The following is a 21,209-nucleotide window of genomic DNA, read 5'->3' as shown; positions in this document are numbered from 1 at the left end:
TGTTTTTTAACTGACATCAGAAATACGTTTTATAGCATCTAAAAATATCATACTGCTATGATATTTTTAGTCAAATGCAAAACACCAATAAAAATGACTTAAAGTGTCCAAAATCTGCCAGAAAATTGAGCTGCGACTTGGGCATTTTCAGAAAGGCCCGCCCCCAGTTCGTGACGTCACGCCAAGACGTCTTACATTGCTAGTGAATCAAAACAATGGCTTCAGATTCGGAGAAGATCCTTTCATGTTACACATCCAGTTATGAATATGATTCAAATAGTTCTGAAGAGGAAAGCATACATGTTTGCAATCGATTAAAGAATTTATTTTTGCCATTTTGAGGCAACTTTGAGGGAAAATCTCTTATCCAAAAAAAAAGTGGCACAAAATGGCGACATCCTGTGGCCACCTCCGTTCAAACAGGCTGATAAATTCCTTATATGGCGCTTGGACGCCCTCTTCTGGCCTTCTGGCGGCCTTTGGGTGCAACACGAGGTCCCCAGACCAAACAAGTACAGCAAAATACATTGACGTGATGGAAGGACCGCTACAATGCGTCTTTTTTACGGTCAAGGGAGGTCCTTTAGTGACGTCAGGTACGGACTCGTCACCAACTCAAAAACAAGACTTCCTGAATATTCAGTGCGAGTCTTAAAACGTAAAATATAGCTATATGCGGTGGAATCTTTGTAAAATACGCTCAGTAGAAGTCTTTTGAAGCCATTTTACAAATTATGTACACAACTTGTCCGGAGACGTCAGTTGTCCTTTAAATGCATTTTATTTGGCAAGTAGAATGTGTAATTTGTCTGTCATGGAGTAGACAACAAAGGAGGCCTCTGAGGGATGAATTTATTCGAAAATTGAGAAGTGTGACGTCGTGCGCCATTCCCGAATTTGTTCGAGTTTTGATTTTTCTTGCGAAGGTGCCGATAAAGCGCTGGTCAGACCTCTTTCCGTATCTTTTCCCTTCCACAAGGGGGTAGCATTTGACTTTTGTCCATGTTCGCACTTCAGCTTCAACTATTGTTAAAGTGTTATATGAATAAATATGTATGTATTTCATTGTATTTTGTACAGTCGCCCCCATTTCAAACTCAGATAACTCCAGACGCATATAACTTAGGAATTAACTCTTTTTTTCTGATGAAAGAAGAGAATGTAAGGTTTCTTACGCTGCATTGAATGTTTATGTAGTCCTAAAACTAGGAAAAAATAGGAATCCAAATCAAAACCAAAAAAAGCTGAAATGGAAAAGTAAATGTAATGAACAATTTAAAATTATTATACAGTCATAACTTGGTTTGAATGAGTGAATGAGTTAATTAATTTTATTCTTTCTTTCTTTTCTTTTTTGTATTTTTACTTTTGGAAGATGACTTGAATGAGCGCATTTTGAAGTCGGGCTGGTTTGAATCAGTCAAGAAAGGCTTCGCAATGTGAAGTCACTTATTCCGAATTTTATTTCAATGTTTTTTTGTGCTTTGGCAGAGAATAAATGTCTAAAATGTTCTCACTGAGATAAACATTTTGCTGCTTGGACTGTTTGAATCTGTCAAGGGAACTATAAATGGAACCTTTGAAATGTTAAACGCTTCTTGCGGAAGTTGCTGATTGTCCCCAAAAAAATGTACTGTGGGTGTCAGGCGGTGGTGCAGACGGTGGATAATCTTCTCCGTCCCGAGTCGTTGGATTCGTGGCAGGACATGAACAGCACTGAGCAAGCGCACACGGCCACCATGCTGCTGGACATCTTGGAGAAAGGAGCCTTTCTCCTGGCCAACAACATGTACGGGAGTCGCTTTTCCGACCGAGCGGCCAACATTGGTGAGGTTTTTTGTTTTAAACCGTATTTTCCGCCGTATAAGGCGCACACAAAAGCCTTGATTTTCTTCAAAAGATGACCCGGCGCCTTATATTTAGGTACGCCTTATATGTGAAGTAATGTTGAGCCACAACAGATCTCGCAACGACTGTCAGCACCTACCGACTCCATTTACCCCTGTAAAGAAGTAGTGTGTAACCCCAATCTCTACTGTAGCGCCATATAATGTGGTGTGCCTTATATTTGGATTTTTTTAATGTATTTATATGTTATATTAGAAAAACGTTTTATATGTTTATGAATTATATTTGGAAAACTTTTGTCAGTCATTGAAGGTACGCCTTATACTCCGGTGCGCCTTCGCCTTTTACTCCGGTGCACCTTATACTGTATGTGGAAAAAGTTTGAAAATACACCATTCATTGAGGGTGCACCTTATACTCCGATGTGCCTTATAAATAGAAAAAGTTTGAAAATACACCGTTTGTTGGGGGTGCGCCTTGTACTCCGGTGCGCCTCAAATAAAAAAATGAAAATACACCATTCATTGGGGGTGCGCCTTATACTCCGGTGCGCCTTATATAAAACGTTTGAAAATACACCACTTATTGGGGTTGCGCCTGATACTTCGGTACGCCTTATAAACAGGAAAATACTGTAATTTGATTCCAAATATTTTTCCCCCCCTACAAGAACTGGAGGTGCACGTTCTGAACACAGAGATGGACTTGCAGGACTTGTCCTTCCCTTTCAACCACGCCAACGACAGCACTATACATTTGTCGGCGTCCACCATCAAGCAGTACAGTCGTAACGGTCAGTCACGCAAAAATTCCTTTGAACACAGTTCGAAAAGTTTATTCATTATTTCATTCATTTCCCCATTCATTTTATTTTCACAAAGGTCGCATGGGTGCCTATGCTAACTGTCTTTGGGCAGTAGACGTGGCCAACCCGAACTGGTTGCTAGCCAACCACAGGTCACGCATAGTCCAAAAAAACCATCCACACTCACACCCAGGAACAATTTAGAGTGTTCCATTAACCTACCATCCATGTTTTGGGAATATGAGAGAAAACCAGACTACCCGGAGAAAACCCACACAGGCATGGGGGTGAACATGCAAACTCCGCACATGGAAATTAGCTGATCTCCGGGCATATGAGAGTGTTCCATTAACCGACCATCCATGTTTTGGGAATATGGGAGAAAACCAGAGTACCCGGAGAAAACCCACGCACGCATGGAGGGGTGAACATGCAAACTCCGCACATGCTATTTAGTTGATCTAAGGGCGTATGAAAGAAATCAATACATGTTTATCAATTTTGTGGATCGCGTTTAAGAACATTATGGACCGTGTGCGTCCCACGGGCCACACTTTGCCCACCTGATCCACCTTAACACTCCAATCGCTCTTTTCGCACCCCATTTCCATTTTTATGCAAGCCTAAAGCAATGACTGAGTTAGTGCTTCATAATAACAGACTAATCAGATTAACGAAAAGGGCTGAGACCATTTATTTTTCTTGCGCTTGGTGACGGTTTGGAGTCTTAATAGAATGGCCGGGCAGGCATGTCGATCACAATCAGGCCCGCCGGTCGCACCCGAGAAATCTCAGCAATCTTCCGCTCTCATCCCAATCCCTCCTCTGTTGTCTGTCTGCGCTCAGCAACCAGATTAGAATGATTGAAACAAACGCACATGAAATATTCATACGGAATAATAAGAGATCGGTGAATGCTTGAGGGATGAATGTTCCATCGCCCCCCACATTAAATCTAGCTCGCCGTCACCCACTCAAATGAAACGCTCCTTCCCATCATTCTAACCTTCACTAACTCCCTCCCTTTGTCTCCGGCTCTCTCGCCCTCCATATCTGTCACTCTTACCGCCATTATCATATTACGCCCCCGTTTCAAGTTCAATTTGCGCTCGCTCTTTATTTATTTTTTTACTTTTCACTCATCTCACTGTCTGTCACAGGGCAAGTGAAGGTGGTGTTCATCTTGTACAAGAACCTGGGCTCCTTCCTGTCCACCGAGAACGCCACCGTCAAGATGGACGCGCAGTCAGCCCACGGCCGCAGACGCCTGGCGGTCAACTCCCACGTCATCTCGGCCTCCATCAACAAGGAGTCCAGCCGCGTGTTTCTCACGGAGCCCGTGGTGTTCACACTTAAACATCTACAGGTGGGTGCTTCACCATTCTCAAAGGCGCAAGGCAAGTTTGAGCATGTACTGGAAAAGAGCAGCCGATTTTGCAAGTGGCGGGTCGTGAAGACTTCATTCAAAAAACATTTTTTAACTCATTCACTGCCATTCCCAAATTTATTCAAGAATTGAAAAGTGTGACGTGGAGTGCCATTCCCGATTTTGTACTGGTTTTGGTTTTTCCTGCAAAGGGTGCCGATAAAGCACTGGTCAGACCTCTGGCAATGTTTTTTTTTTTACTTTACATGAGTAGGTAGCATTTGCCTTTTTTACATGTTAGCGATTTGTTACCACCATGCACCATGCACCATCTATTCGCTAGGTATTAGCGATCTATTTGCTAGCTATTAGCTATCTATTCGCTAGCGATTCGCTATGTATTCACTAGCTATTAGCTATGTATTCACTAGCTATTAGCTATCTATTCGCAAGCGATTCGCTATCTATTCACTAGCTATTATCTATCTATTCGCTGGGTATTAGCTAGCTGTTAGCTATGTATTTGCTAGCGATTAGCTAGCTATTAGCTATTTATTCAGTGGCTAATGGCTATCTACTCGCTAGGTATTAGCTATCTATTTGCTAGCCATTAGATATCTTTTCGCTCACTAGCTAGCTTGCTTTTATTTTGAGTTACTTCCGGGTTGAGTGCTAGCTAATGGCTAGCAAATAGATATCTAATAGCTCGCGAATAGATAGCTAATACCTAGTGAATAGATAGCTAATAGCTACAGAATAGCTAGCTAATACCTACTGAATAGATAACGATTAGCTAGCGAATAGATAGCTAATTTCTTACGCTGCATTGAATGTTTCTGTTGCCCTAAAACTCAATATTCTGTGGGTCCTGGAATTCGAGTGACAATAACAAAAACCCTGGCACTGGAGTGGACACCGTTTTGCACATGCCTGGCAGTGAATGAGTTAATATAATACAGCATATATATTTTTGGTATATTTAAGTGGGTATTTTAGAGGTGCATCCACAACAGATGATTTGACACATGGGTTGCGAAACGATTCAAGGATGGGTCTTTTTGAAAGCGAATCGATTCGATTCGACTCACTGACATTCTAATTTAATTTGATATGGAACAGCTCAGTTTGAGAACGTGTGATAAAGCAATTTGAGTGAAAATGACAAAAACCCTGGCACAGGAGTGGACACATTTTTGCACATTGTCTGGCAGCGAATGAGTTAAAATGCATCATTTCATTCCAGGATAAAAGTGCTCCAATAAAGGCGTGTTTTAGTTTGAAATCCTGGCTTTTCGTCTCAGATGGAGAATTACTACAGCCCAAATTGCTCCTTTTGGAACTACTCGGAGCGCTCCATGACGGGCCAGTGGTCTACGCAGGGATGCAGGCTGCTTGCTACCAACAGCACACACACCACCTGTTCCTGCAGCCACCTCACCAACTTCGCCGTGCTCATGACACACCACGACACCGACGTAAGTACACCGGAAGGCTTTATTGGACAATAGAGAGCAACATTGCGAGTTTACATGCAGTTTTTAAGCATGTCTTACGCCACCTGGGATAACTAGCTGTCGCAGTACCATTGGTGCTAGCGTGATCTTTGACCTCTCTTTATACCATTAACAGTTCATGAGTCAGCTTTACTACATTTTTTGAGATAGTTAGCAATGAAAATAATTTTGATGTCAGTATCCAAGTGAGATATTATATTGGATTGGATGAGCCTTTATTAGAAAGGAACAGAAGTAGAAAAACAAAATAGAAGCGCTGCTGTAAAGGCAGCCACTCTCGCAGCGCCATCTTGAAGTCAAAACATAAATAAATAAATAAATAAATACACGAATGAATAAATAAATAAAATAACAAATAGTGTGACACAACACAAAAGACACAGACAGTCATTCAATCGTAAGCACTTTCTGCGCCCTCTTTGTTGTATGAAGCAGTTCTAGATCAAAGAGGAGAGGATCAAAGCATCCTTTTCACCAATGGATCAAGGACGTCATGGTGTAATGTGCACGTCTGCTACAGGCTAAATGTTGAAAGCAATCACGAAGCTGTAACATTCATTGACGAAAAAAGACTCTCACATATCCTGTCCCACGTAAATCCGCTTCAATTCCAAGCCACGACAAATCCACATACGCATCCACGCGGATTACGTTGTGATATCAGCAAACGTGTTTTCGAATGGCTCCTTTGTGGTGAACAATGAGAACCAATTCGTGGCTGTGAGTGGACCGTTCGAATGTTATTTTTGTCTTTATTTACAGGTAACATACGACTTACGACCAAGTTCCGTTCTGAACAAACGGTCGTAAGTCAAAATGGTCTTAAGTCGAAAACCATTCGAAATCTGGAATAGAGGATAAATGACTTGCAACCCCCCCCCCCCCTCCCCCGCCCCTGGTGCCATCACACGGTTGATTGCCGTGCGATTGCTGGCTGGCTAGCCAAAATTGTCGGACGCGTTGCCGGCCTGCTAGCGCGTTGCGGTGCCAGGGGTAGCATTAAAATGTAAAAAATGGGGTCTGGAGGTCGTGGTCGTAAGTACGGGTGGTCGTAAATCGAGCTGGTAGTAAGTCGGATCTTACCCATGTTTTTAATCGGTTTGGTAACATTGAAACAATCTGGTCAAATAAGCAAAATATACGGATAGAAACGGCTTTGTCGAGTTTAATTTAAATCGTGCTTACAACAGATTTCTTAGGTCGTTACCACGTAGGCCTAGTCATGCTAATGAGGTGATACCAGGGCTAATGGGGCAATCAGTTCCAGGCATAGAAAATAAGGGGTAATCAGACAGACCAAAAGAAATAATCAATTTAGCTTCAGGTAGTAATCCACTGCTTCCCCCAACCTTAGAGCAGGCAACTATCAGGGTAGGGGAGTTACCAGTACACCTTTAGTTTGCTGACAAAGCTCTTTGGATGAGGAGCGAAACGTCCGACACCTTCAAAGAAGTACAAATGACGGCTGAAGAAATCTTTTCATCGATAAGGATAGAAAATAACCTTTGTCACTTATGGATTGTGGAATTGATCACGTCTCATGACATTAACGGTGAAGGGACAATTGATTATTAATTTTGCCGATCAGTGATGAAGGAAATGCCTGACAGTGCACCCCCCCAGCCCCCTCAACCCCGCACCCTTCGAATGGCCATGCAGTCCATCCGTGGGAGTAATTAATGCAGACACATTCATGCACGCTCCACGGCCTGACAGGCGCTTTGTTTCGAAATATTTCTCTGTCCGTCTTTCAAGCCAACACGAGCAGAGGTTTACAAATTCCTGTCTTCCTCTTTCCAGCTGACATTCACATGATTTTGTTTTTTTTTTTTTACCCAGGACGTCTTGTCTCTTGTCTTCACACTTTAGCTCTTTGCATACATTTACAAATATTAAATAGAGCGATGTTGCCTTTCCTCTCCCTTCCACCTCTGCATGCTCATCGCTCATCCCGCTGTCTTCTCACTTTGTCTTGTGTTGTTGCCACCTCATTTTGTCTCATTTGTCCTCACCCCCCCCCCCCCCCCCCATCCCACCTCTCCTCTTTATTTTTCCTTCACCGGTGGACTCAGTTCCAGGGCAGAATGCACGAGCTGATCCTGTTTGTGATCACCTGGGTGGGCATCGTCATCTCGCTCGTGTGCCTGGCCATCTGCATCTCCACATTCTGCTTCCTGCGCGGCCTGCAGACTGACCGCAATACCATCCACAAGAACCTTTGCATCAATCTCTTCATTGCCGAGCTGCTCTTCCTAATTGGGATCGACAAGACTGACTACCAGGTGAGCCTGAACTTTGTATATCTTGTAAATTCTCGGATCAGGTGAGGAGACATAAACACAATTGACATTCTTCCCTTTGTCTGTGATAATCAGCTCAATCTGGACAAAACATTCAGTGTGACACTAGAGATCAAAAAAGGCATGAAAAGCCTACTAGAACAGCCAAACTTTAGTTATTTTCACGCAGGGGTACTGTATTTACGGTTTCCTCTCGAGGGCCGTTATGAATTTGGGGAAACCGTTAGAATGTTGAATCCCCTCCATATATTACATTTTGAGCGCACAACAAATTAATGAATAACTGGTTTTCAAATGTGAAGTCAAAAATAATGGCTGTTATTTTGGTTTATATGGGGCAATTTGAAATTTGTGTTCGGACTTTAGAAAGCATCATGGCACTTGACGTGCTGGATTTGATTTTGCCGGCCGAATAAAATCATATGGGGTGCCAGATTTGGCCCGTGGGCCTTGACTTTGACACCTGTGGTTCAATGGATGGCATGATTCTGCTGATTCTATTATGATTCTATCTATCATCTATTTGGTGTCTATTTGCTATCTAGCTGGCTATCCAACTATCTAGCTAGCTATCTATTAGCTATCTAGCTAGCTCGCTATCTATTTGCTATCTAGCTAGCTCGCTATGGATTAGCTCTCTAGCTATCTATATATCTAGCTAGCTATCCATTAGCTAGCTATTAGCTATCTAGCTAGCTTTCTATCTACATATTTGAGTTATTCCTGGCGTGTGTGGCTGCCGCTGCTCACCAACAGAAAAAAAATATCCTGTGACTGTAAAGTGACCTTGAGAGTTTTGAAAGGCGCTTATAAATAATAATAATAATAATAATAATAATACATTACATTTTAAGCACCTTTCAAAGCTCTCAAGGACGCTTTACCGTCACAGACAGGCATAGGCATAAAATCCAATTATGCATAAAAACAAGAGAGAGAGTTACGCAAAAAATGCCATTTTAAATAGGTGGGTTTTGAAATGGAACTTGAAGGTGGGAAGAAAATCGATGTTACGAAATATTATTCATTCATGTCATTTGAATTTAATGCGTTAATTGTAAATGTAGTGACATTCTGATTCCCGGACTTGTGCAACCACATTACATTGAGAGATGAAAAGGTTTCTTTGAAGGTGTCATACGTTTTGCTCCTCATCCGAAGAGCTTCGTCATCAAACTAAAGCGAAATGCTCTACACCTATGAAGAAGTACAGATGACCTTTTCATCGATGGACCACTCCTGTATGACTGAGAGCCTACTAGACTGAATTTATTTTGAGGGCCCACCTCCCCAATGATTTATCTTGGTACCATCCCAAGAAAATTGCCACTCGAACCGGGGTGTGTAGACTTTTTAATACTCTCGTGAAGTCAGCCCAGCTTTTCCTTTTTGTCCGAGAACAAAATAGCGCACTTGCTGATAGTTTTCCTTCTCTTCTGTCCTCTCCCTCCCTGAATTTCTTCATTGCTCCTCCATTTCCAACCACCTTCCCACCCACTTCCGCTTCAGATCGCTTGTCCCATTTTCGCCGGACTGCTGCATTTCTTCTTCTTGGCCGCCTTCTCGTGGATGTGTCTGGAGGGCGTGCAGCTCTATCTCATGCTGGTGGAGGTGTTTGAGAGCGAGTACTCCCGCAAAAAGTACTACTACCTGTGCGGCTACTGCTTCCCGGCGCTGGTGGTGGGCATATCTGCCGCCATCGACTACAGAAGCTACGGAACCAAGAAAGCGTACGTGCTGAAACCGCCCCTCGTGTTTATTATTATTTTATTTTTTTTTGTACCTGCTGATTGACAATCCCCCCCCCGCCGGCAGTGTAATATCACTCGCCTCCCCGCAGACCGCCCTCCATGAACACACTTAGCCAAAAGCCTGATGATTAGCTTTCATATAATAATCCGCCGAGGCAGACAAATCGTAGGACTCTGTTCGAGCTCACTTTGGTCTAATTTCCTTCTCCTCTGTGCACCACTCCAGATGCTGGCTGCGGGTGGATAACTACTTCATCTGGAGCTTCATTGGACCCGTTTCATTTGTTATTATGGTATTAGCTTTACTGTCTGCCAGTGTGATGGCTCTTTCTCTCGCACATGTGCGCTTTCGATATTGCGTACTGGAAGCTGAAGAGTATCTCGTGGCACTTGGATTGAGGTTATGGAAAGTGCAAAGGCGGGCGTTTTGCCCCCACGCTCCACTGCTCTTTTATTTGATTGGTCTCTCTCTCTCTCTCTTTCTTTCTCTCTTTATCTCTCTCTCTCACTCACTCTCTCGGGTCTTAGCTCAACCTCGTTCTGCTGATGATCACTTTACACAAGATGATTCGAAACTCGTCGCCGCTCAAGCCTGACTCCAGTCGCCTGGATAGTATCAAGTGAGATGGACTTTTGAGCTAAGATTTTAACTTATTTTACCTTTTTTTACATCTAGTACAGTGATACCTCGGTTTTCGACCATAATCCGTTTCAGAAACCTGTTCGAAAACCGATTTGTTCAAAAACCAAAACAGCACTTTCCATTAAAATCAATGTAAAAAATCTTAATCCGTTCAAAGTAGAAAACAACTTTTTAACTATTTCATCGCGTAATCCGAATAAAAATTTAATAATAGAGCAGGTCATGTGTAAAATTCTATAAAAACAAACTTATTTTCACCAATTTTCTTTCTGCCACGGGGCGTGTTGGCACCTATCCCAGCTGTCTTTGGGCAAACACAGGGCACACTAACTTTTCAAACAATCCTCTGCTTGCTTTAAAATCATACTATTCAGGAGATCTTAACCAAATATGTCTGCATTTTCGCAAAAATAAAATAACAACAATATTAATGCGTCGGTCACAATGAGGAAGACGTGACATATAAGGAAGTGACGTATAAAGAAGCGGAGGGTACTCGAGTGATGCATTCAGATGCACTCAGTTTGGTTGAGAACCAAATTTCGGTTGTATACCGGGGCATAGAAAATATGACATTTTTGGTTGAAAACCGAATGGGATGAAAACCGAGACGTTTGAAAACCGAGGTTTGACTGTATTTGAAGTGTCGGCCGTGGATTTCATCGCTAGGCCTTCAGTAGTGCTACGTTTGAATCAATCCAGACTGAAAAAAGCGTGGTGTTATTTACTGATAACTTTTTTCATTCATCGTTGCGCCTTGTAGTCTCGTGCGACTTATGTATGGAAAAAGTTTGAAAATACACTATTCATTAGGGGTGTGCCTTATACACCGGAAAATGCTCCAAAATCATGATGTGTTATGATGCTGTCTTCTAGGTCTTGGGTGTTGGGTGCCATCACCTTGTTGTTCCTTTTGGGGCTGACGTGGGCGTTTGGCCTGATATTCATCAATGAGAACTCTCTGATCATGGCGTATCTTTTCACCACCTTCAATGCCTTCCAGGGCATGTTCATCTTTATCTTCCACTGCGCTCTTCAGAAAAAGGTACCTGTTAGGTTACATTCGTGTTGTGGTGACACTCCACGACACAGTCCAATTTGGCCTGTAGTATACCCCAGGGGTGTCTGCGAGCCACATTGTAGTTACGGTTTTCTCTCGTGGGCCATTATGAATTTGGGGAAGCCATTAGAATGTTTCATCTCCTCCACATATTACATATAACGCTCACAACAAATTAACTCATTCACGGCCAGATGATGTGCATAAATGTGTCCACTCTAGTGCCAGGGTTTTTGTCATTTTCACTCAAATTGCGGGACCCACAGTATATTGAGTTTTAGGACTACATAAACATTCAATACGGTGTTAAAAACTGTAGACTCTCTTCTTTTATCAGAAAAAAAGAGTTCATTCCTAAATTACATTGGTCTGGAGTTATCTGAGCTTGAAATTGGGGCGTCTGTACAAAATACAAGATGAATCCATACATATTGATTTATATGGCGCTTTAACAACAGCTGAGGCTGGAACAAAGCGTTAGCATGGAAAAAAGGCAAGTGCTGCCCTTTTGTAGAATCGAAAAATATTGCCAGAGGTCTGACCAGCGCTTTAGCAGCACCCCCCCGCAGGAAAAACCAAAACCCAAACAAATTCGGGAATGACGGTTCATGTCACACTTACACACTGTCACAATATAATGAATGTCATTGTGGTTTACGTGGGACGATTTTTGGTTTGGACTCTAGAAAGCATCATTGAATTTCACGAGTTTGATTTGCTTTGGCGGGCCAGATTTAGCCCCCAGGCCTTGACTTTAACACCTGTGGTTTACCACATTTCTTCCAATTTTCTACAAAGAAAATTCGGACATCTTGCATATTTGAAATCCATTTGACAGTCAAACACTTTCATCTCAATATTAAATTCCCCCATTCATTTTTCAAATCCGCTTAAACTCACAAGGAGCCTATCCCAGGTGTGTTCAGGCAATAGGCAGGGGACACCTGAACTACTTACCAACCAGATTTTTCCTTCCTCCAACACACCTGATTCAAATGATCACCTCATCAGAAAGCTCTGCTGGCACCTGAAAACAATCTTTCTCATTTGAATCAGGTGTGCTTCGAGGAAAGCATGCATGATAGCGGCCCTCGAGGAACCGGAGTTTGACGTCCATGCTATAAATGAAAATGATTCACATTCATTTTCTGTTGACACAAACTTCAGCCAGTAAATCTGTAACTGACATAGAACAGCGCTGGTTGCTGTTGTAGGAAAATAAACAGATGGCTTCGCTTGAGCAGAGTTGCAGGTGACGGGGCAATACATACACTTCCTGTCACTCGACAGCCTGCCTGCTCTGTAATGTAAATCATCGCTGCTGTCATAAATGTGTTATTTTTACCTGCGTGTTGCAGGTCCACAAGGAGTACAGTAAATGCCTGCGTCATTCCTACTGCTGCAGCCGCGTATCCACCAGCGGCTCCCACGGCGCCATGAAAAACTCTGGCCTACGAGCCAACAACCGTTACTACGGTGGGAGCCAAGCTCGTCACGCCGCGGCCCACAGACAGGTGCGGGCAAGACGGATGCATTTTGCACATGTTTTTTTTGCATTAAACCCGCACGCTCATTTTTTTCCCTTTTTTCGGCATGTTCGGCGGCTCTCATCCTTCTCCCGCTTAGCTGCGAAATGGGCACATGAAAAATAGCTCTTATCGGTGTAGTGCTGGATTGTACATGCTTTATTTTTCCAAGCAAATTTGAGCCATTAACTCATTCACTGCCAGACACCGTTCAAAAATGTGTCCACTCCAGTACCAGGATTTTTGTCATTGTCTCTCAAATTCCAGGACCCACAGAATATTGAGTTTTCGGACTACATAAACATTCATTGCAGTATAAGAAACCTTAGACTCTTCTTTCATCAGAGAAAAAAGGTAATATGTAAATTATATAGGTCTGGAGTTATATGAGTTTGAAAAGGGAGCGGCTGTCCAACATACAATGCAATACATACATATTGGTTCATATAACGCTTGAACAACAGCTGAAGCTGGGACAAAGCGCTAACATGGAAAAACGGGGAAATGCTGCCCCCTCGTGGGAAGGAACAAACGTTACCAGAGGTCTGCCCAGCGCTTTATCGGCACACCCAGCAAGGAAAACAAAAACCAGAATAAATTCGGGAATGGCAGTGAAAGAATTAAAGGATAAATGGCACGCGCACACACCATAGACGGGTTAGCATTATGCTAAACCGACATTGTGTTAGCATTAAGCTAAAATCAACTGATTAGATGGATGGATGGGTATGGCTTGGGTAGGTATGTTGGTAGGTAGGTAGATAGGATAGGTAGGTAGGTGGACAGACAGCAAAAATTGAGAAGTCGGTTTAGCTTAATGCTAACAATGCAAGCGCTAATTGGATGGGATTGGAATGGATGTACCTTTATTCGTCTCGCAGTGGAGAAATTTACATTTCACAGCAGCAAAGTTATGAAAGGAAGAGGAAAGGAAAGAAAGAAGTAGAAAAACAAAATACAGGAGGCGCTGGAATGGCAGCCACTCTCGCGGTGCCATCTTGAAGTCAAAAGAACAAAAAAAAAGATGCTAAAAAAATGCTAATGGTGGCTTTTGTGGTAGTTAATGTACTAAGAGGTGTCAAGTGTGTGTGTGTGTGTGTGTGTGTGTGTGTGTGTGTGTGTGTGTGTGTGTGTGTGTGTGTGTGTGTGTGTGTGTGTGTGTGTGTGTGTGTGTGTGTGTGTGTGCGCGTGTGTGTGTTCAAGAAACATTTTCCTTGCAAAACCTTGTTTTTGTCCCTTCCTGCTATTTGTGCAAAACAACAATCAGGAAACTCACCGCATCGGAAATAATACTACCAGGCAATAAACAATGTTTTTCAAAATGGGACCATATCCGCTGCCGCAATCACATCTGCCACATCTTATAGTGATTTGACCCTCTCTTGATGACATGACATCGCCGCGTCGTCGTCTCTTTGTGTATCTTGTTTTCTTTGTGGCTTATGGCAAACGGCGCAGTTGTGATTACAGGATCCCTGCCGAGCTATAAAAGCCCCCCCCCTACATCCAGCACACATTTTTTTTTGTCTTTTTTTTCTTTACCCTGCACTGCTTCTTCCCTCAGAGTCGAATCCGCCGCATGTGGAACGACACAGTTCGTAAGCAGACGGAGTCCTCCTTCATGGCGGGGGATATCAACAGCACGCCCACACTCAACCGTGGTAAGTTTTTCTTCTCTTGCGTTCAACTGTACGCTGATGGAAATTTAGCAGCGTGTCACAAAAGCTGTTAAGCTGGAACCATTTTGGGAACCTTTTCGCCATGACGTCACATGTGCTTCCAGATGGTGCCGCTAGTAAATATGCGCTCCTATTTTATTTCACCAATGCAGAGCGATTGTGAAAACGGACTTGAATGATCATTTTAAACTGATTCTTTATTGCTCAACTGTTTGAAATTGTATGAAGTTAATCGCTTCCAATAGAGAGCCATAGCAGGCTGTAATTTATATTCCAATTGGTAAATTGATTCAAAAGCAGATGGAATAGAAAATCGGTCATCGTGAACATGCTAATTGAGGGAATGGTCAATTAAGTGAGTTTCCATTTGCTCAGATGGACATTTTCTGAGAGCAAAATGTATCGCATGCCATAGAGCTAATGTTAGCCAATTTAGTTTAAAAAAAACAAGCCAATGAAGCATTTTATTTTCATTCCATCCCTTTTCAAGGTGGTTACTCCACCCAGTCTTAAGATCTTGTATATACAACTATTTTACTCATTCACTGCCAGACGTGAATACGTGTGTCCACTCCAGTGCCAGGGTTTTTGTCATTGTCTCTTGAATCCCAGGACCCACAGAATATTGAGTTTTAGGACTTCATAAACATTCAATACAGCGTTAGAAACCTTAGACTCTCTTTTTTCATCAGAAAAAAAAGAGTTAATTTCTAAATTATATGGGTGTGGAGTTATCTGAGCATGAAATGAGGGTGTCTGTCCAAAGTACAATGCAATACATACATATTGGTTTATATTGCACTTTAACAAAAGATGGAGCTGGAACAAAGCGCTAACATGGAAAAAACGGGAAATGCTACCCCCTTGTGGAAAAAAACACTGCCAGATGCCATGGCCAGTGCTTTATCGGCACCCTAGCATGAAAACACAATACCGGAACAAATTTAGGAATGGTGGAAGAAGAGAGTCTAAGGTTTCTGACGCTGTACTCAATGTATATGAAGTCCTAAAACTCAATATTCTTTGGGTCCTGGAATTCGAGTGACAATGACGAAAACCCTGGCACTGGAGTGGACACCTTTTTTCACATTGTCCTGCAGTGAATGAGTTAATTAAAAAAAAGGGGGCCGGGATATGACAATTACCTAGCTTTTTCATCTCTTTGAGTTTGCCACTTGACTGTGTCTGTGATGCACAGCAATTTTCTGGTGTGTCCTGGAAGTAAGATGCTCGTGACACACACACCACACCCACCCACACACACACACACACACACACACACACACACACACACACACACACACACACACACACACACACACATACACACACACAAATGATTTCCTTTGCCCTACTTTTGCTCCCTGCTTCAATCTGGTGGCTCTGGTATTCCTAAGAGGACATCACAGGGAGCGTATCCACATTAATTCGGTGGTGTTTGCCTCTTTGTGGAAGGAATGGAGGTGGGGGAAAGGAGGGTCTGGCAAAAGCAAGTACGAAAATGCGGTTGAAGCGACATAAGAGAACAAGCTAGCCAAAGTAGAAAGCGGGCGAAGCCAGAGGCTTTGAGGGAGGAGGGGAAATGATGATTAAATAGCTGAGCGTGAGTGCTTATTTTTATTTTCCACGTGATGAAGGCCGGGGCAGTCAGTACCTGCAGTCGGCACATTGCATCTGTGCACTCTTCCGTCATGCTGTCCTGTTTTTAATTTCATGGCATTTCTGCTCTGGGTTTCCTCGGGGCCTTTTTTGCATGACATCCTCCCTGTGCTTTCACTTCTATTTATCTTTTTTTGGTGGCATTCACATTTTCAGTGTAAAATTAAATGTGTTTCAATGGCTGCACTCCGGGACTGAATAATAGCATGCATTACTGGTCCCGGCACCCGCCTCTTCGCCTCTCCTGTCTGCGCTGTTCGGTGCCAAAAGGGAAACAAATGGCAATACCCGCAAACAGTAACTTTGCCTTTCAATTGTGTTTTGTGCTCAAAGGTTACAATCAGGAGGCAGTGAAATGACTCCATAAAATACCGCTGAAACAAAAAGAAAACAGCCCCGTTTGGAGCTGCTGTAAACATTTGCGTCATTTCAGGTGTTATTACTCAGCAGCGCCATCAACTAGGTCTGTGTAAGCTCTCAGTCATACAGGAGTGGTCCATCGATGAGAAGGATTTTTCACCCGTCATCAGTACTTCTTTGACAGTGCCGGTTGTTTCGCTTCTTATCCAAGAGGCTTCGTCAGCGAACTCAAATCTTTTGCTGGTAGTTTCGGCCCTATATGTATATCCCTACTGTCCAGACGTGGCGGTGCCAGACTCTGCTATGATTGGTCGCTGGTTGGGGGGAGCAGAGGACTACACCCTGCGGCTACACTGATTACTTCTATTGTCCTGCCTGAGTATGGGGTCTACGAATGGCCTGATTGCCCCATTTGCGCTGGTATCACCTCATCAGCATGACTAAGCCTATGTTGCCTAAGTTGTCTGTTGTACAAACGATCCAAATTGAACCTCGAATGGTATTGTTACAAAATGGTGAAAAGTGAGAGCGGCAAAAAAAAATATTTTTTTTAGATTTGGCTCTCTCATCGTGAGGCGTGAATATTGTGGTCAAATCGGGAGTCTCCGGAACAAATTGTGAGACTTAACTTGTACTGTATGTATTACAGCAGCCATGGGCAACCACCTTTTGGCCAACCCGGTTCTGCAGACTCGCGGTGGTACGTCTCCATACAACACGCTGCTGGCTGAGAGCTTCACCCCGCCCTCACCTGGCGTCTTCAACTCCACAGGTTAGTGAGAAAAAAAAATGAGAGAGACTTCATCATGCAATAAGACAATGACGGAGCAATATCATATATGTCGCACGTTAATCGTTCGTGATATAAACGGTATGCATCTTCCAGGACGTTGTTCAATAATGACATCACACTTTTCCAAAACATCCATCGGCGAGCTCATTCCTCATTTTGCCCACAGTAGACAAAGGAAACTTCACGTCGCCTTCTGCGACGTGTGCCGTGCGTCAACTGTCAAATGGATCCGAGCAGGCTGCGCAAAAAAACAAAAAAAACAAACAGCCCGACGTTGCCATCTGGCCTCGTCTCGAATCGCAATCTGACGAGTGAAGTTTCGCCGCGACTTTGACTGCCAGCAATCGCGAGGGGAATGTTTGTCCCTGTCGCTAAGTAGGATAATGAAGCCAAAGAACAATGTTGCGGAAAAAGAATTGGTCTCTTACTCAAACGAGGTTTGGCAAAGGTTGGGTGAGGGTGTAGGTTTTTTTTTTCTCGATTCAAAAAGCAACACATTTATTGACATTTTGAACCTGTTCAGGATTGAAATTGACTACAACACGTCCAAGAGCCTTGTGAGGATAAGCGGCTCGAATGATGAATGGGTTTATGGATGGATGATTCTGTTTCGATGGATGGATGAATGATTGTGTTTCAATGGATGGATTATTGTGTTTGAATGAATGGATGATTGCGTTAGACTGGATGGATGATTGTGTTTTGATGGATGATTGTGTTTCGATGGATGGATGGATGATTGCATTTGGATGGATGATTGTGTTTGGATGATGATGGATGGATGATTGTGTTTCATTTGATGGATGGATAGATAGATTGTTTGGATGATTGTGTTTGGATGGATGGATGGATGATGGATGATGGTGGATGGATGGATGGATGGATGGATGATTGCATTTCGATGGATATATGGACGGATGGATGGATGGATGATTGTGTTTGGGTGGATGATGGCTGGATGGATAATTGTTTGGATAGATGATTGTGTTTGGATAGATGGATGGATGGAGAATATCGGTGTTGGCCAAAGTCAGTGCTTGAAGTGAGATGTTCATTCCCGAGAAGATGGTTGAAGAGGCTGATAGATTTTTCATTCCCTTAATGGAGGCCATTTAAAAATCTTTAAAAATGAATTGATCAAGTTAATGTTGCATCAAATGACACTTCCCGTCTTTCATTATATCTGCTTCACACGGCATTCCTTTGGATGGACAGGAACTTTCCGAGACCCAAGTAAGTGTCTTTGAGCATTCTGTTTCAGTTCGCCGCTCATAGACTTCAATGTCCAAACTGCTTTCTTGTGTCCTGTGTTTGGATGCAGAGATCCCATCCAAGGCCCGCGACCCCTGCGGAATGGAGACTCTGCCGCTGAACGGCAACTTCAACAACAGTTACTCCCTGCGTGCCGGTCCGGGGGGCGGCGGTGGTGGCAGTTGTGACTTCCTGAGCAACACCGGAGCGAGTGGAGACAGCCCCCCGCCCTTGATCAACCCACGCAGCTCGGAGCCACTGGGCAGCGGCGGCCAGCGCAATTTATCCGACGCGGCGGCCTTTGAGAAGATGATTATCTCTGAGCTGGTGCATAACAACCTGCGAGGAGGGGGCGGGGGCGACGGTGGAAACGTGGCCGGTGGGATCACTCGAGGAGCGACGGGGTCCGAGTCGGGTGACCGAGACAATGACTTTCTGATGGATGGCAGGCAACGCACGGCGCAGGATGTGGAGCTGCTCTACAAAGCTCTGGAGGAGCCACTCCTCTTGCAGCGAGCCCAGTCCGTCCTCTACCAGAGCGACCCGGAGGAGTCGGAGAGCTTCGCCGCCGACCTCACCGAGAGTCTCGGTCAAAGTTCTAGCGGGCAGACGGGCAACAACGCGCCCGACTCGCCCACCCGGGACTCCCTGTACACCAGCATCAGCAACCTGCGAGACTCTCCCTACCCGGACAGTAGTCCCGAGCCCCTGGAGGTGGTACCCCGATCGGCCCAGCCCCCCGAAGAACTGTACTACAGCTCCGGGAGGCCCGCCTTGGGCTCTCGCGGCGCCCCCATGCAGACCTTCTACCAGGCCCAGCCGAGGAGGCCGAGCGGGGAGCCTCCGCACCAGGCTCAGGAGGCTTCCCACAACGAAGGCGACGGACAGATGCAGCTGGTCACCAGCCTGTGACCGGAACCCGCCAAAAAGGAAGCTCGGGGACTCAAGTGAGGGCCACACTTGCCTTCTAGCCTACGTCGCTCTCGCGCCGGTCCACTTCCTGCTTGTTTGGTTGCCTTTTTTTCTCTTACTGTTTGAGACAAATAGAGTGACCTTTTCGGTCCCCAGAAGACCCCTTTTAAAAGAACATCGATCCAAGCTGAGTCCCACCCGGATCCTTTTGGACCAAGTCCAGCACTCTGAATGTACCGACCTCCCTCACCCCTTCGGCACACTCTTTCCTTCCCGCCTATAGGATCTCTCAATACATTGCTCCAAGTTATGTAAGGTTTCTGGACATGACTATTGTTTTGTATTGCTCCGTTATTTAACCTTTCGTACGATCATCATTTGCTCATTAGCTGTGGAGACGAGTGGAGTCCAGTACGCCATTAGAAGCAACAACAACAAAAACAAAATGCCTCACAGAAAAGCTCTTCATTGTTGCCAAAAGAAAAATCTATTTTGAGCCAGAATAACAAAGTAAAACACATATACTCACACACACACACACACACACACACACACACACACAAACGCTTACTCACATGTCCACAAGTGCTCATTATCGAACAATCCGAGTGAAAACATTTCTCCATCTTAAGACAATTCAAAGGAGTTTGCCTTTTTTTCCTGGATCAGAGGTGAAGGTGCCCCCCATTTCACCTCCCAGAAGCTTTCCCCACCCGCTGCCCCTTCTCTGCCTGGTTGCTTTTTAGGCATTCCAAAACATGACTGCCTTGCTATGGGGTTTTTTTTTGTATTCTTTTCTTTTTGATTCATTTTGTTGACTTTTGGAGTTTGTATTTGGTGGAGTGCGTCATGCTCCACCCCCACGCTCCTCTCTAGTATTTGCTGTGTTAGAGCCTAGCCAGCCGAAGTGGACTTTTTATTTTTTATTTTTGGTCTCCTGTATGTGGTTGTGACTGACAGCACTATAAACCTAACATGTACATACGAGAACCGGTGGCGTGATTCCGCTTTATTCCTAGCGTGTAAATAAATAGGGATGACGGCCGGATGATCAAAAGCAACAAAGATTAAACAGACGCAATGAGAAATGAGAATCTTGTACTTGCAACAAAAGAGGAAAAATAAAATTGTTCTCTTTTTTGGGAGGGGGAGTTTGTGACCCTGTGGGTTTTTATGTTAGGTGTCGTGAAGCTTTGAGGATGATTGGCGGGTGTGTTTGTGTGATATGAATGTGGCCCAGCCGGCGTGACAAAACTCGACAAAAACGTAACGAGTCAAATTTTGGTTTGGCACTGGTGAATGTTGCAAAGCACGTAAGAAACATTAAAAATGCACATCAATAAATAAATTATTTTAATTCTTTTCTTGTAATTTAATGTTCACATTAAAAATATGATTCAAGTACAACAGCCCTGATATTTGTAATATATAATAAATTTTGATCTTTCATTTTTGCTTTTTATTGCATTTTGACTTGGTTTTTTTAATTTGGTTTGTTTTTAGGGCAGATTTATTTTTTATTTGTTTGTTTTTTTACCAAATTGCTTCGTTTAACTTTATATATACAGTAAAGTCTCGTTACATCGATATCGGATATATCGATAGTCCCGGTTATATCGATACTATTTCTATGCACGCACGGAGAAAATTACATGCAAAGAGGGTCGGATATATCGATAGTCCCGGTTATACCGATATTTTTTCGGACTGCCTTGAATATCGATATAACGAGACTTTACTGT

At 43.7% G+C, this 21,209-nt stretch overlaps 1 protein-coding gene across 14 annotated transcripts in view; it reads left to right on the top strand.

Moving 5' to 3' along the window:
- Positions 1–20,610, top strand: part of adgrl1a (adhesion G protein-coupled receptor L1a) — a 253,372-nt gene extending 232,762 nt beyond the window's left edge. For 9 of the 14 annotated variants that reach the window (XM_089018139.1, XM_089018138.1, XM_089018146.1 and 6 more), the window contains 14 exons: positions 1,647–1,827; positions 2,519–2,641; positions 3,814–4,019; positions 5,321–5,494; positions 7,606–7,815; positions 9,343–9,563; positions 9,811–9,877; positions 10,113–10,204; positions 11,104–11,272; positions 12,646–12,801; positions 14,378–14,474; positions 17,161–17,283; positions 18,520–18,537; positions 18,626–20,610. In XM_089018139.1, coding sequence (XP_088874265.1) covers positions 1,647–1,827; positions 2,519–2,641; positions 3,814–4,019; positions 5,321–5,494; positions 7,606–7,815; positions 9,343–9,563; positions 9,811–9,877; positions 10,113–10,204; positions 11,104–11,272; positions 12,646–12,801; positions 14,378–14,474; positions 17,161–17,283; positions 18,520–18,537; positions 18,626–19,467 — 2,679 coding nt within the window. In that variant the 3' untranslated portion in view covers positions 19,468–20,610. The remainder of the gene's footprint in view (positions 1–1,646; positions 1,828–2,518; positions 2,642–3,813; positions 4,020–5,320; positions 5,495–7,605; positions 7,816–9,342; positions 9,564–9,810; positions 9,878–10,112; positions 10,205–11,103; positions 11,273–12,645; positions 12,802–14,377; positions 14,475–17,160; positions 17,284–18,519; positions 18,538–18,625) is intronic. The other 5 variants (XM_089018147.1, XM_089018142.1, XM_089018148.1 and 2 more) reach the window with 3 other exon arrangements.
- The last annotated feature ends 599 nt before the right edge of the window (positions 20,611–21,209 follow it).

This window comes from Hippocampus bargibanti, linkage group LG17 (genome assembly GCF_051943395.1).
Source record: "Hippocampus bargibanti isolate YZ-2025 linkage group LG17, ASM5194339v1, whole genome shotgun sequence".
Taxonomy (NCBI): Eukaryota; Metazoa; Chordata; class Actinopteri; order Syngnathiformes; family Syngnathidae; genus Hippocampus; species Hippocampus bargibanti.
Note: the sequence above shows the minus strand (reverse complement) of the source record. Positions and strands in the feature narration are given on the sequence as shown.